Source organism: Podarcis melisellensis (assembly GCF_964234715.1).
Source record: "Podarcis melisellensis genome assembly, chromosome: 17".
Taxonomy (NCBI): Eukaryota; Metazoa; Chordata; class Lepidosauria; order Squamata; family Lacertidae; genus Podarcis; species Podarcis melisellensis.
In genome coordinates this window covers 12,364,074-12,380,678 of record NC_138534.1, presented here as the reverse complement: position 1 = coordinate 12,380,678, position 16,605 = coordinate 12,364,074, and the positions used below count along the sequence as shown (strand labels likewise).

The following is a 16,605-nucleotide window of genomic DNA, read 5'->3' as shown; positions in this document are numbered from 1 at the left end:
ATCAGACTGCTGCATTCTGGATCCTATTGTTCTAGGACCAATCAGACTGCTGCATTCGGATCCTATTGTTCTAGGACCAACCAGACTGCTGCATTTTGGATCTTATTCAATTTAGCACATAACAACTTCCCTGCCAATCCACTCAGTCGTCTGTGTGGAATTCTTGGTCGCCTATGATTCCTAGGCAAGTGGTTAAATATGCAGCTGCTTCTATTGAAAACAGATGTTTAGGTAAGAAGGGCAGGTATATTTATCATATTGGCTCTGGTTCTTTATGTATACGGAACATATAGGCGTGTATGATGCTGTTTGTGACTTACTGAATCCTTCCAGAATGGGTGAGGGAATCTTCTTCCTGTCAAGTGCCATGTTCCCTTGGAGGGCAATTTTGGTGGTGGGGCCAGAGCCCAGAGTGTCACTTACCGTATTTTTCTGTGTATAACACACCCTCATGTATAAGATGCCCCTTATTTTGGGGGACTCAATTTTAAGAAAATGGGGGGAGGTTGCTCCCGTGTATAAGACTACCCCCCCTTTTAACATTATTTTTAAAGTAAAAAACCCTAGTCTTATACACGGAAAAGTACGGTATTTCCCCCCTTTCTCTCTCCCCCCCCCCCGCCCTTCTTCATCGCAAGGTCACAGGTGTGCTAAGCAGAGTATTTTCTTTGTAATATTAATAAAAAGAAGAAGAAGTATATGCCACCCATCTGACTGAGTTTCCCCAGTCACTCTGGGCGGCTACTACCAAAATATACAAACACAATAAAACGTCAAACATTAAAAACTTCCCTGTACATGTGAATTTGGGATGCAGTTGCTTCCACAAGGTCCTAACAGGCAGCAGAAAGCGAAGCGTTATTGGTCATCGGCACAAGTTGTTTAGCTGTGGATGATGAGTGCTGGGTCCACGATGGCTTGATCATCAATCTCACGCTCTCAGGCGACCAGCGCCGTTCTCTTTTGGTCTTTACCTTTCCTCTCTTTACAGTTCACGTTCCGCTCGCCCTATGTTCAACTTCAAAGGGATCCAGGATTATTTGAACTGCTACCGGTAAGTGACTGCAGGTATCAGCTAAACTGTCACGTGTCCCTGAAGCAGGACTTTGTAGCCTCGCAAAAACAGAAATGGGCTCCCAAAGTGTGGAATCAAGGCGTCCAGCTCTTTGGAGACCCAGGGATTGATACCTACATGGAGGCAGTGTGGTGTAATGGTTAGAGTGTTGGACTAGCACTTGGGAGACCAGGATTCAAGCTCAGCCATGAAGCTCACTGGGTGATTTTGGGCCAGTCACATTTGCTCAGCCTAACCTCCCTCTCAGGGCTGTTTGTGAGGATGAAAAGCACGCCTTAGAGGAAAGGTGGGATAGAAGCATAACGAATAATAGAGACTCTGCAATTTAGAGCTGGATTTGGGTACAGCTTCCCACAGCCTGACTGTGGGGAAGTGTGCAGTCTTACAAGGAGACTGTTCTCTGTTTGCTAGATCCGGTGAGGTTACACCACTTCAGGTTGCCAAGAACATTATTGCCACGTTGGAAGATGATGAGAGGTCCAGTCTCCCCCTTCAAGCAATTGTTCAGTGGGACCGCAAAGAGATCCTCAAAGTAGGTTGGCCGAAGCTGTGCTACTTTACTTGAAGGGCTCATCTAAACATTACGCAGGTGGCGCTGTGGGTTAAACCACAGAGCCTAGGACTTGCCGATCAGAAGGTTGGCGGTTCGAATCCCCGTGACGGGGTGAGCTCCTGTTTCTCGATCCCTGCTCCTGTCAACCTAGCAGTTCGAAAGCACATCAAAGTGCAAGTAGATAAATAAGACAGCTTTCCAGGTCGTGTTGCCAGCATGACTAAACCACTTCTCATTCAACAGGACACAGTGGCGAGTGCCAGAGCGCACAGAAATACCATTTACCTTCCCGCTGGAGCGGTACCTATTTAGCTACTTGCACTTTGATGTGCTTTTGAACTGCTAGGTTGGTAGGAGCTGGGACAGAGCAACGGGAGCTCACTCCATCGTGGGGATTCGAACCGCCGACCTTCCGATCGGCAAGCCCAAGAGGCTCAGTAGTTTAGATCACAGCGCTACCTGCATCCCTACACACACATAGTATCCACGTTATAGCAACAGGGGTAGGCAACTTAGGCCCAGGGGCCGGATGCAGCCCAATCGCCTTCTCAATCCTGCCCGCGGACGGTCCAGGAATCAGCGTTTTTACATAATTAGAATGTGTCCTTTTATTTAAAATGCATCTGTGGGTTATTTGTGGGGCATAGGAATTGGTTCATTGCCCCCCAATATAGTCTGGCCCCCCCCCATAAGGTCTGAGGGACAGTGGACCAGCCCCCTGCTGAAAAAGGTTGCTGACCCCAATATAGCAGCTGGATGGAGCATGGTGTTGATAATGCTAGGGTTGCAGGTTTGATCCCCATATGGGACACCTGCATATTCCTGCATTGCAGGGGGTTGGACTAGATGATCCTCAGGGTCCCTTCCAATTCTACGCTTCTTTGCTTCTGTGCCTCTCTTTGAGAGCCTCAGCTATTTTTCTACAGTTCCCCGCAACATATTGTTGTGAGCTGGGATTTTAAACTCTTGACAAAGATGGGAGATCAGAAAAGAGAAAGGCTTCTTCGTGGGGATGAGATGAGTTTGTTTCTTTCAAGTGAGACGTCGTATAAATGAGATGGCTCAGCGAAAGCAAGCGCCACACCTCTCCTTTAGTTTGTATACCTACTTAAGTTACATATGTAAGAGGCCCTTTTATCATTATATTTGGGGAAGGATTCATATTCTTCTGTAGCTACATTGTTTTGTACTTTTATCATCATATTATAAAGTAGTTGTGTTCTTTATTATAAATAAAGCACTGCTGGGAGTTGTTCCTTTCTGCTTTCCAATGTATTTTGTATCGGGGGGAAAAATTAGTGTGGTGCGAGCAAATTTTTGTTCTGAAAGTGTGGCCCAGAGGAAAAATGTTTGAGAACCACTGAGAACCTTTGGCCAGGGGGAAGGAGGGTCTGATTATTCCCTGTTCAGGGAAGTTTTTAATGTGTGACATTTTAATGTATTTTTAATCTTTGTTGGAAGCCTCCCAGAGTGGCTGGGGAAGCCCAGCCAGATGGGTGGGGTACAAATAAATTATTATTATTATTATTATTATTATTATTATTATTATTATTATTAATGCTGAAGCCTTTGACTCAGACCAGGTTGGGACTGCTTTGGTCTGCCACTTGTTCCTATCTCTCTTCCTGCTCAGCAATTATATTAATGAAAGCTACACGACTTTACAAATCTCTTCCTGCTCAGATGGCGGAGGACTCCACTGCTCGCTATCAAAGCAAGCAGACCCTCTCTCTTTTGGACGGGATCCCAGTGTGCTTGAAGGAGGAGATTAAAGTGGTAGGCACAGTTCGCTTAGTTGCCTTTGCTGAATAAGGCCGGTCTTAAGAAAGGGAGGTGGTGGTCTGCCTGAATTATTGCTGCTGGGTTTGGGATTGATCTGAGGAATCCTGCTTGGACTGCCGCAGGGGGGAGAAGGGGGCAGCTTGGCTGCGTTCACCAGGAATCACAGCATATTGCAGCTTGTGTGTTTGTTTAATGAGAGTCTTGTGACACCTTAAAGACCTAAGACATTTATTATGAAATAGGCTTCCTTGGATCACAGTCCACTTCATCAAATACAATGAAATGTAATCCTAAACTGGCGAGCCTATGAAAAGAACCAGCAGTGGAACATGAAACTCTTAATAACTTTTAATTTCTTTTTTTATGCTTTTCAAGTTCATACATTTCACTAATTTTACAATCATTTTGACCTTTTAAAACTTAACTTCTCCTTCTTTCTGCGGTTCCTTAAATTTATATTTAATATCTTCTGCATATCCAAATTCAATCACTGTATTTTTCGCCCCATAGGGCACACCGGCCCATAGGACGCACCTAGTTTTTTTGGGGGGGGGAAATAAAGGGGCGAAATTGTTTCTCCCCCAGGCGCAGGGCTGCGGCGGGAGATGCCTGAGCTTTCCCCGACCCCAGCCCCCAGAACAGGCTGCTATCCGCAAGCCTAGGGAGCCCGGCGGGAAGTTGCGCCGGTCTCCCCAGGCTTGCACTCCCCGCTGTCCCCCGAGCTTGTGGGGCTGGCGCTGGGGAGAAGCCCACTTCTCCCAGCGCCAGCCTTCAAACCAGGTCGAGGAACAGCGGGATGGCGGCACTCCGCCTCCCAGCTGTCCCCCGAGCTTGTGGGGCTGCCCTATATCTGCACGAAGCCCGGGGTGCGCTGTGGAGTGCGCCCCAGGCTTCAGGATGCAGGCTGCTATCCGCAAGCCTTCGGAGCCTGACGGGAACTCCCGCGGACCTCCTAAGGCTTGCGGATAGCTTCCTGAAGCCTGGAGAGCGAGAGGGGTCGGTGCGCACCAACCCCTCTCGCTCTCCAGGCTTCAGCGAAAGCCTGGATTCGCCCCATAGGACGCACACACATTTCCCCTTCATTTTTGGAGGGGAAAAGGTGCGTCCTATAGGGCGAAAAATACGGTAATTTGCTCATTTATTCACCTGCTTTAAATATATACTCTTATAAAACTGCAGGTTACTGCAATACCCCTGCCAATGTTCTTATCTGTTTACAATTTATCTGTAAATATCCAATAAACCATTTCCATTCTTTTATAAAAAGTTTGTTATCTTGGTTTCTTATTCTTCTGGTAAGTTTTGCCATTTCTGCATATTCCATAAGTTTTTGTATCCGTTCTTCCTTTGCTGGAACTTCTGCTTCTTTCCATTTTTGGACGAGTAACATTCTTGCCGCTGTAGTAACTTACATGAATAAGTTTCTATACATTTTAGGTAGTTCTGTCCCTATAATTCCCAAGAGAAAAGCTTATGGGTTGTTTTTTTTTACAAAGGTTATTTTAAACATCCTTTTCATTTCATTATATATCATTGAAATGAAATGAGACTCTTAATGAGAGTGGCTGGGGAGGCCCAGCCAGATGGGCAGGGTATAAATAATAAATTATTATTATTATTATTATTATTATTAATCTCAGATGACCCTCATGGTTCATTCCAACTCTACAATTCTGTGATTCTTTTTATATATATATATATATATATATATATATATATATATAATTTTTATTAATTTCAACATACCAATTATTATACATTCCACAGAACTTCACATCTTATACAATCTTTTTGGACTTCCATCAGCACCTCTGATGATCCACCATTTTTATAATTTCTTCTTTATTTCTTAAATTCCTACTGCCTTTAATTATCTTAACTCACAATCCACCTCTTTAACCATTTTTGCAATAATTCAAATAATTTACCTCACAAAACTTCTTGCAAACCTACAAACGTAATCCGGTCATCACAATTACTTTTCAAATAGTCTGTAAATTTACACCAGTCTTCTGTGAATCCCTGGTCCCGCAGGTTTAGAATTCTTCCAGTTAGTTTATCCAGTTCTGCATAGTCCATCAATTTCACCCTCCATTCTTCTTTTGTCGGTAATTCTTCTTGCTTCCATTTTTGTGCCAATAATATTCTTGCTGCCGTCATTGGACTACAATTCTGTGATTCTATAGGGAAAAAACCCTTGATTCCCTGCATTTTTTTAGGTGCCCTATCATCACCGAAGTGGAACACAATACCTGGGCACAGAGCCAGAAACCGAAGATGCCACTGCGGCCCAAAAACTGCGAGAGGCTGGGGCCATTATTATCGGTGTCTCAAACATGCATGAATTGGGTATTGGAACTACTGGTTGTAACCCTAACAGGTAAAATAGCTCACATTCATTAAACAGGGGCTTGTTGATAACACTGAATGGAGTCAAAATGTTTACTCGGCTTTACGCCCATCATGAAAGACACACAACAACAACAACAACAAAATCAAATAAAACAGCAAATACCACAAATAATATAACACAATTCACAACTCACAAGGGCAGATATTAGCCATTCATAAGAAAAGATTACGATTAAGATGGAGCTTTCTCTTTAAAACATGAGTGGAATAAGAAAGGTAATAAATGTGGAGCAAAGCATTATACAGTGGTACTTCGGGTTAAGTACTTAATTCGTTCCGGAGGTCCGTTCTCAACCTGAAACTGTTCTTAACCTGAAGCACCACTTTAGCTAATGGGGCCTCCTGCTGCCACCGCACTGCCGGAGCACAATTTCTGTTCTCATCCTGAAACAAACTTCTTAACCTGAGGTAATATTTCTGGATTAGCGGAGTCTGTAACCTGAGGCGTATGTAACCTGAGGTACCACTGTATTGGAATGCTCAAGTTAAAAGGTTGGTGAATAATTTTGGTCAAAAGGGTCCAGACAAAGTCTGAATTGCGATTATGTTTAGAACCACTAGCTATCACTGTCAGCAGTAAAACTCACTTTAAAGGAAGAGACGTGAAAAAGGAAGGGTTTAAAGTACAGTGGTACTTTAACTGAAATAATGCTTCAGGTTAAGAACTTTGCTTCAGGATGAGAACAGAAATTGTGGTTTGGCGGCGCGGCAGCAGCAGGAGGCCCCATTAGCTAAAGTGGTGCTTCAGGTTAAGAACAGTTTCAGGTTAAGTACGGACCTCCGGAACGAATTAAGTACTTAACCTGAGGTACCACTGTAAATCTTTATGGTATTAACACTGAATTGTGTGGTTCCTTAAATGTTAATATGTGTGGCGGTGTTGTTGTTGTTGTTGTTAATTAAATTTGTATGCCACCCTATACCTGCAGGTCTCAGGGCAGTCCACAAGGTAAAATCGCAATATAAAAACAGAATGTATAATAAAAATAAAAGCAAGAATGACCCAATAACCCCGCTGCCCACTAAAGAGAAAATAGAAGGTATTGGAATTTGAGAGGGAAGCTGCCCTTTACCATTTGCATGGTCTCTGCCCAGTTCAGCCTCTGCAGAGGTCTCGGTGGCTCTGTGAGGCTAGGCCAGTGGTTCCCAACATTTTTGGCCATGCTCCACCTATGCATCTCTAAAATCCTGATACTGCCCCCTCCGTGACATATACCGTATTTTTCGCTCTATAAGACACACTTTTCCCCTCCTAAAAAGTAAGGGGAAATGTGTGTGCGTCTTATGGAGCGAATGCAGGCTGCGCAGCTTTCGCTGAAGCCAGGAGAGCAAGAGGGATCGATCCCTCTTGCACCCCAGGCTTCGCTTCGCTGGAGAGGCGCTGCACAGCTTTCCCTCTCTGCGCAGCGCCCCTTCAGCGAAGCGGGAGGAGAAATGGAAGGGGCTCTGTTTCTCCTCCCGCTTTGCTGGAGAGGTGCTGAGCAGAGAGGGAGAGAACATTTTTTTTCTTGTTCTCCTCTAAAACTAGGTGCGTCTTATGGTCGGGTGCGTCTTATAGAGTGAAAAATACAGTACTTCTTATTACAGTGGTACCTCGGGTTACACACGCTTCAGGTTACATACGCTTCAGGTTACAGACTCCGCTAACCTAGAAATATTACCTCAGATTAAGAACTTTGCTTCAGGATGAGACCAGAAATTGTGTTCCGGCGGCGCGGCAGCAGCAGGAGGCCCCATTAGCTAAAGTGGTGCTTCAGGTTAAGAACAGTTTCAGGTTAAGAACAGACCTCCGGAATGAATTAAGTACTTAACCCGAGGTACCACTGTACTCAAAAAATCAACTCCTATTCTTGTGGAAGAAACCTAAAAGGCCATTAACTTGGTCTAACTCATTCTCAAATTGCCCCCCCCCCAAAAAAAATCAAATTGCCCCTCTGTGGAGCGTGTGCCCCACGTTGGGAACCACGGGGCTAGGTAGAGCATGGAGACTGGGTGCCGTACCTCGTGGCCTCTGCCTTGAACCTCACCTGTTTCAGGATGTTCACCTGTGTGGCAAGATGGTGAGATCCTTCCCTTCCTCCAACAGTCTTGGCGGCACTGCCTTCAGAATCTTTCTCTGTCTCCCTCCAGATACCACGGTACGGCGAGGAACCCCTACAACCCCCAGCACTTCACTGGGGGCAGCTCTAGTGGGTCAGCAGCAGCCGTGGCTTCAGGTGAGGTTGTCCAGTGAGTTGGGGAGGCGGGAAGAAGGAGAGCGGCAGTTCAACAGAGGTTCCCTTGTGCCCTTCGCAAGGAATTGTATCCCCTGTACACAGAGGCGTAGGAAGGTCAGGTGGTACCCGGTGCAGAAAATTTCTTGTCATCCCCCGCCCACATTGATTTTTTTTTATTATTTGCCTGCAAAAATGGTTTTACGTTATTTCATATTTTCTTACAAAGGAATGTGGATTCTGGGCCCCTGATAACAAGTAGGCGATTGTGGACAGATACTTAAATCTACAGGATGGGTTGTGTTTTGGCTCCACTGAATTGAAATTTCAGCCTTCACGACATATGAAAAAGGCCAAGTAAACAGTTATTTTCATGGAGGAGGGTCAAGATATTAACTAAAATGCATGAAATTTCAGATATGGCTGTATAATCCCTAGTGTAGTAAGATGAGACCTTTGGAGCAGGCATTTTTTTAAAAAAGTTTTTTTAATAATAATAATTATTTTTTTGTATTTCCAAAACCGAAAAAAGAAAAATTACAAACCTCAAATTCAACATCCATATTCATTTTCTAACAAAAACCTATTACATAATTAACTAAATTAAAATATACCTAATTACTATAAACTTCTCTTTGCTGTATACAAATACAACACAGTTAGAAATTTTATATAAAAGCTTTTATATTATAAATAATATTTCAAATTCCCCTATACCTCCCGTTCCTTCACCCATGTGTGATCTCATTTTTATTTTTATTTTACTTCTTCCGTCTTGTTGTGTTGTTATAATTTAATCATTATTCAGCTGATTCTTTTATTATTTCCTTGCTTACCCCTGCACGTTTTACATGTTATCTATTAATATTCCAGTTCCGGAACGATATTTTTTCATATATTCCTTCATTGCCTCCTACTCTTTAATTATTCTCTGATTTGAATGGCCTCTAATAGTTGCTGTCAATTTTGCCGTTTCCACAAACTCACAGAGTTTACTTTGCCATTCTAATAATGATGATATTTTCTCCCCTTTCCAGTTCTTCAAAAAGAAGTTTTTTATGAACTGCCCTAGTAGGGCAGTAATCGTTCCTTGATAATTTGTCACCCCCTCCATAATGGCACCCGGGCTAGACCGCCCCCCCTTCCTACACCCCTGCCCATACACATTACACCACAATGGACCAGAAACTCAACAAGTTTGCTTTTCATAACCTTTTGCACTCCATCAGTGATAGAGCTGGGCGATAGCTGGTTATCGCCAGCTAAATATCACGATATCTCAATATATCATGATATATATCGGCAGCAGCGGCGGGCATTGCTGGGCTTCCCTGCGGCGGCAGAGGGTCCCACCATACCTCCCAGCGGGGCCCTTCTCATGGAGGCAGAGGGTCCCGCCGTACCTCTCTGCAGCGGCGGGGTCCCTTCCAACTCTACAGTTCTGTGATTCTGAGGAGATTGTGTGGGGGAATGCAGAACTAGATGGTTTCCCTCAACGGAAGGCTCGTAATTCTGCTTCTTTTTGTAGGCCTTTGCCCGTTGGCTCTTGGTACAGATGGGGGCGGCTCAGTGAGGATCCCTGCGTCTTTCTGTGGCATTGTGGGACTCAAAGGTAATCTTCTTTGGCGATCGCTCATTGCCGAGTAAGATTGCCTTCCATAAACACGGTTTTAACAGTGAGTCCGTAAGTGACTGTGGAGGCCAATTTTGGATCCACACGTCCTTCCACAGTGGGGACATAGGTTTCTGGGCGGGAGTTGATCACGGTGTGGATTTGCCAAGTGTGCCTTCCTCTTAGCACGTTTCTCCCTTTTGTCCTGAGTTTGAGCGTCTTCAAAGCCCATGACACCTTTGGTAAAGGCTGTTCTCCAACTGGAGTTCTTGCAGGCCAGTGTTTCCCAGTTGTTGGTGTTTATACTACATTTTTAAAGATTTGCCCTGAGAGAGTCTTTAAACTTCTTTTGTTGACCACCAGCGTTACGCTTTCCATTTTTAAGTTCGGAATAGAGTAGTTGCTTTGGAAGATGATAATCGGGCATCAGCACAACATGACCAGTCCAGAAGTAATATCCATGTTCTTCCCTGGGTATCCTGGCTGGGCACCAATTAACTGTAATTAACCAGTTAACTGTAGCGAGAGGTCTAACTAGAGATGGATAATTCTCTGTTTATCATGAGAGCCGGCCATGGCACCACAGCCACCGAGGGAGCTTCATGGCTGAGCAGGGATCAAATCCAGCACTCCTGGGTACCAGCCGGTCCTTTGGACTAAGACCCTTGCTTGGTTTGGTGCTTAAAGCAGGGGAAGGAGAATATGGAGCCCTTCCATATTTCCCCTTCCATAGGCTGCTGCTTGGAGCCTGATATGATTCAGCGTTCAGGCCAAACTAGCCTCTGGCCTCTCCTTTTGGCCACCTGCTACTTCATCATGCCTCTAATCCACTTGCTTTGTGTCATCTGAAGGTACCTTTGGACGCACCAGTGAATTTGGCTGTCACCCTCTCTCCTATTCTACCGTAAGCCTTGGTAAGAAGGAGGTCTTTGGAGTTGTCTGTCTAGCTGATGAAAGTGTGTGTGCATCTGCTGAAAACTTGTTCCGTCATGCCTTTGCAGGCAGATAATAATAATAATAATAATAATAATAATAATAATAATAATAATAATAATAATTTATTATTTGTACCCCACCCATCTGGCTGGGTTTTCCCAGCCACTATGGGCGGCTTCCAATAAAGATTAAAAATACATTAAAATGTCTCACATTAAAAACTTCCCTAAACAGGGCTGCCTTCAGATGTCTTCTAAATGTCAGGTAGTTGTTTTTCTCTTTGACATCTGACGGGAAGGCGTTCCACAGGGCAGGCACTACTACCGAGAAAGCCTTCTGCCTGCTTCCCTGTAACTTGGCTTCTCACAGTGAGGGAACTGCCAGAAGGCCCTCAGTGCTGGACCTCAGTGTCCAGGCAGAACAATGGAGGTGGAGACGCTCCTTCAGGTATACTGGACTAAGGCGGTTTAGGGCTTTAAAGGACAATACCAACACTTTGAATTGTGCTCAGAAATGTACTAGGAGCCAATGTAGGTCTTTCAAGACCTGTGTTATGTGGTCTCGGCAGCCGCTCCCAGTCACCAGTCTAGCTGCCGCATTCTGGATTAGTTGTAGTTTCTGGGTCACCTTCAAAGGTAGCCCCACGTAGAGCGCATTGCAAGAGTCCAAGCGGGAGATAACTAGAGCATGCACCACTCTGGCGAGACAGTCTGTGGGCAGGTAGGGTAGTTGGCTGGTTTTCGATTTTAATTTTGTATATCATTTTTTTTAATTGTAAGACTTCCTGATTTTTTTAAATGAATAGTGGCATGTCTATAAATAGATTAAAGCCTGAAATAGATTAATGAACAAGCCGTCTTCCAGAGAGGAGCTTATGCCTGGTCTTTTTAGGTCAGTGTGAGCTGGCAGCTAAATCAAGGTTTGGTTTAGCGTGTCGCAACCAGGACCTGTTGCAAATGTGGCTTCAGTATACCTGAAGGAGCATCTCCACGCCCATCATTCAGCCCCGACACTGAGGTCCAGTGCCGAGGGCCTTCTGGTGGTTCCCTCCCTGCGAGAAGCGAGGTTACAGGGAACCAGGCAGAGGGCCTTCTCGGTAGTGGCACCTGCCCTGTGGAAACCCTCCCATCAGATATCAAAGAGAAGAACAACTACCAGACTTTTAGAAGACATCTGAAGGCAGCCCTGTTTAGGGCAGCTTTTAATATTTGGTTGGAAGCCACCCAGAGTGGCTGGGGAAACCCAGCCAGATGGGCAGGGTATAAATAATAACCTATTAATGATGATGATGATAATGATGATTATGGAGAGCTTAACCACAATCCTGGATTTGGATGACATGCTAAGCCAGACTTTTGGCTTAGCTGCTGTGGTGCACTGATCTGAAAAGCAAAACAGCTGCAGTCTCCGAAGCCGTGGTTTGGCTTAGTGTGATGTGTGAATTTGGTGTGTGTGTGTGTGTGTGTGAGAGAGAGAGAGAGAGAGAGAGAGAGAGAGAGAGAGAGAGAGAATCTGTGTCTACCATATTCTTGAGAACACAGGCAGCTTTCTATATGAACTGGAAACTTGCTTGTTGTTAATGTACTTTCTTATTTCACTGTATAATATAAAACAGAGAGAACAATTATAGCACCAGACGAAAATGAAGCTCCCACGTCGCCTGCCACGTCAAACCCTCACACATTCTTCCGTCCACTTGAAAGGGGTTGGGATAAGGTGGTGGAACAGACTGTGCCACATCAGATTATATACGTGCAGCCAATTGATTCTGATGCTCCACACGTATAACTCCCTGCAGATAAAAAATAATAAAAATTCCTTCCAGTAGCACCTTAGAGACCAACTAAGTTTGTTATTGGTATGAGCTTTCGTGTGCATGCACACTTCTTCAGATACACTGAAACAGAAGTCACCAGACCCTTATATAAAGTGAGAGGGTGGGGAGGGGTATTACTCAGAAGGGTGGTGAGAATGGGTGATTGGCTGATAGGTGTGGTAAACCTGTTAATGACTGCAATTGGTCTTACAGGAAAAAGCAAGGGGTGAAATGGCTAAAAATAGCTTTATCGTCTATAATGTGAGAAGAATCCAATGTCTCTATTCAGACCAGTTCTCTCCATGGCTTTAAGTTTGGTAATAAATTGCAATTCAGCAACTTCTCTTTCCAGTCTATTTCTGAAATTCTATTTCTATTCCGTCTATTTCTGAAATGCACACAAAAGCTCATACCAATAACAAACTTAGTTGGTGTCTAAGGTGCTACTGGAAGGAATTTTTTTTATTTTGTTTTGATTACGGCAGAACCTAGAACCTTGGCCTGCTGTGATTTTTTTTCTACTTGCAAGGTATTTCTTTTATAAGGATCCAGAATGCAAGTTCTCCCCCCCCCCCCTTTTTTTTGGCTAGGCCCCTTGTCTACATCAGTGGCAGACGCGGCTGTTGCTTATGCGATCTTGGCTGGTCCTGACCCCCGCTATCCGTATGGTGAGTCTTAACTGCCCGTTCGCTCCCATCCGAGGTAGAACGACTTACCTTCCTTCCACTGCATGCCTGTTGATGGTTTCTTTTTCACCTGTTTCAGGATTAGGCCAGCCCAAACCATCCCTCTCTGGAGTCCTCACACCTGATCTGAAGGACTTGAAGTTGGGGATTGACTGGACTTTCTTTAAGGTGCCTGTTTACCTCTTCGTCTTCACCCCCATCATTCTGCCCAGACACTGAGGTCCAGAACCGAGGACCTTCTGGCGGTTCCCTCACTACGAGAAGCCAAGTTACAGGGAACCAGGCAGAGGGCCTTCTCGGTAGTGGGATCTGCCCTGTGGAATCCCCTCCCACCAGATGTCAAAGAGAACAACAACTACCAGACTTTTAGAAGACATTTGAAGGCAGCCCTGTTTAGGGAAGCTTTTAATGTTTGATGCATTACTGTATTTTAATATTGTGCTGGAAGCCGCCAGAGTGGCTGGGGAAATCCAGCCAGATGGGCGGGGTATAAATAATAAATTATTATTATATTATTATTATATCGAGAGGGATGCAGGTGGCGCTGTGGGTTAAACCACAGAGCCTAGGACTTGCCGATCAGAAGGTCGGCGGTTTGAATCCCTGTGACGGGGTGAACTCCCGTTGCTCGGTCCCTGCTCCTGCCAACCTAGCAGTTCGAAAGCACATCAAAGTGCAAGTAGATAAATAGGTACCACTGCGGCAGGAAGGTAAACGGTGTTTGCATGCGCTGTTCTTGTTCGCCAGAAGCGGCTTAGTCATGCTGGCCACATGATCCGGAAGCTGTACACCAGCTCCCTCGGCCAATAAAGCGACATGAGCGCCGCAACCCCAGGGTCGGTCACGACTGGACCGAATGGTCAGGGGTCCCTTTACTTTTACTATTATATTGAGATGCAGCCATTCCATCTTCAGAATGATGCTTCCTGGGTGTTTGATGGAGGACTCCGAGCACTTCATGCGGCTCTTAATCTCAGGATCATGAGTCTGGGTCCCACTTGTTGGGCAAAAGATTCCTGCATTGCAGGGGGTTGAATCAGGTGACCCTGGGGTCCCCTTTCAACTCTACAATTCCACGTCCCCTAAGGAGATGTAAGGCCGCCCTATGACTCTGTCACATGACTGGGAACGTGGTGGGTGCCATAGACGAAAGGAGGAGAAAAGTTCTTTAATTGTGGTTCCGCAAAGGTGGATCCTTGGGGATAACTCTTTCTTTTTGCTTCTCCGCCAGGCATGTGATGCTGAAATCCTAGCCACCTGCCAGAAAGGTAAATCATTCATAATGAACTGAAAAAAAAAGTTTAAAAGTAGTTTCCCAAAAAACAAACAAACCCAGAGTCCTTTTTGTTGGGAATAACTCAGAAGGAAATTCACAGATGTCAGAAAAGGTTATTTATGTATGCCACTACTGCGACTCATGTTTGTTTGCCCCAAAATGGAAAATGAGCAAAGTCCCAACCAGAGAAGATAGGCAACTTAAATAGATGGAATATGCGCAGCTTGCGTACCTAACATATAGAATAAGAGAACAAGAACATACGTTTAAAGAAGATTGGAAAATGTTTATTGAATATATGCAGGAAAATTGTGTTTTATTTGAAAACGTGGATAAATTCAACAGTGTAAATAAGTTTTGACCAATGTAATAACAGATTACTGAATGGTTTAGTTTATATAAAATTTGCAGGGATTTGTGCTGTGCAAAATGAACCATGGAAAGAGAGGAAGGGAAGTCATTGATACTTTAAGGGAATATTCTAAAATGTAAAACAGAAATTTAATTTAAAAAAACCCTCAAAAAAGAAAGCAAGGTAAACTACATCACAGATTTGCCGAAACAAATGGGGACACTTGTTAGGCTATTAAGTCTCTCTTATTTCCCTCCCCCACCCCCTGGCGGCGGCTGCAACTGATCATCAGCTGTGAAGTTCCTAGAAGGTTTAGGTGCCTCCGTGGTTGATGTGTCCCTGCCAGAACTGGAGGAGATCCGAGTGGCTCATGTGATCTGCATCCTTAGTGAGATGAGAGATTTCCTGCAGCCTGACTTCAACAATTCCTTTGACCAAATGGTAAGTGGAGGGCTGACTTGGAACTGTAGTCCCAAAACAGCCGGAGACTCAAGTTTGGGAAACCCTGGGATAGATTGTGAAGCCGCATCTTCCTCGCCAGGGCCACCAATTAACCACAGTTTCTCCAAACACAGAAATGGTGCTTTCCCTCCCTTGCTTACCGCACTGAGTGGCACGTGAACTGGCCTAGCAGTTCCCATATTTCTTTCCGTTTTGGCCCTGTGGAGATTGCGACACACCTTGCTCGACGACGAGGAGGAAAACACATCTGCATATGGCTCAACTCTGCCTGTATCTGTGCCTTTTTGTCTCTGTTCTCTGGCAGAAGGTTGTGTGTGTAGAGGGGTCTTAACTTCAGCATAGCTCTGTGCCGTTACAATACCTACATGTCTGTTCTAGGTAGGCAGGTTGTCCATGACTATCTAGGATTAGGGTTTACCCCCGTGTTTCTTCCTTTTCCAGAATCTGGAGACTCGTCTTAATCTTGCAATCGCTTCTCAGTTCACAGCTCTGGATTATATTAAGGTAAAAGGCAATTAATTGCAAGATTGCACCATTATTCTTATTTTTTTGCTGTATTACAGTAGGGTATGCTTTCCTGTCTTCCCCATGGACTCAATTCCCACTTGTGTTTGCAGGCAAATCGGCAGCGTAGCCGCACCATGGCCCTTCTACAACAGATGTTTGTGAATGTGAACTGCCTTATTACCCCAGGTATCTGATGCCAGCTGAATTTAACACTATTTATATTAACTTGTAGGGGCTTTATTGGCCTGATTTGCTTCCCGTCCTGCATGTGCTCTGGTCTAAATTAAAATGTTTTCATACTGAGTGTAGTAGCGCCTGGCCAAATGACGTTGGGTGTTTTAAATGCAGCAGGGCATGAGGTCATCATGAGGTTCCTAGAGAGAGGTGGTGTATGTTAAAAAAAGGAAATTATATGTGTTGTCACCTACCAGGCGCTGAATCTCTAAAATGGGCACGTTTCGTAAGCCATCTTCTACATGCCCTCGCCCTATAAGGCATATCAAGGGAGATTTGAACTGTAATTTGTGGCTTGGCTCACTTTCTTGGTGTTTTTACTCCCCCGGGCACCTTTGGGAGGAAGAAGGGGATATAAATTAAATAGGTAAAGAAAAATATGGATTTATGTCATAAAACGTATATACTAAAAAAAACAACTGGCCTAATGCAGCCAGGAATATGCTAAAGATTGTTTGCTGAACTAGGTGAATTAAAGTGGTACTTAGATAGCAGAACATGCACTTTGTATGTGTATCATTTCAGATTCAATCCATAGTGCCTGTTTAAAGGATTTGTGTTTTGCAGGCAGATTTCATCAGCAAAAAAAAATAAAAATGTTTTTTCGCCTTTGACCTAACATCCCTTTTTCAGTTATTTTTTTATTGAAAGTTTTCAACATACAATGCAATAAAAGTCACACTAATCTA

At 44.4% G+C, this 16,605-nt stretch overlaps 1 protein-coding gene across 2 annotated transcripts in view; it reads left to right on the top strand.

Annotated features, from left to right (window-relative positions):
- Nucleotides 1–16,605, top strand: part of LOC309359896 (uncharacterized protein) — a 33,816-nt gene that overhangs the window by 11,747 nt on the left and 5,464 nt on the right. For both annotated transcript variants that reach the window (XM_081894239.1, XM_081894240.1), the window contains 13 exons: nt 992–1,054; nt 1,487–1,607; nt 3,312–3,404; nt 5,630–5,790; nt 7,953–8,038; nt 9,564–9,647; nt 10,499–10,561; nt 12,990–13,067; nt 13,165–13,253; nt 14,317–14,353; nt 15,006–15,154; nt 15,617–15,679; nt 15,793–15,868. In XM_081894239.1, coding sequence (XP_081750365.1) covers nt 992–1,054; nt 1,487–1,607; nt 3,312–3,404; nt 5,630–5,790; nt 7,953–8,038; nt 9,564–9,647; nt 10,499–10,561; nt 12,990–13,067; nt 13,165–13,253; nt 14,317–14,353; nt 15,006–15,154; nt 15,617–15,679; nt 15,793–15,868 — 1,163 coding nt within the window. The remainder of the gene's footprint in view (nt 1–991; nt 1,055–1,486; nt 1,608–3,311; nt 3,405–5,629; nt 5,791–7,952; nt 8,039–9,563; nt 9,648–10,498; nt 10,562–12,989; nt 13,068–13,164; nt 13,254–14,316; nt 14,354–15,005; nt 15,155–15,616; nt 15,680–15,792; nt 15,869–16,605) is intronic.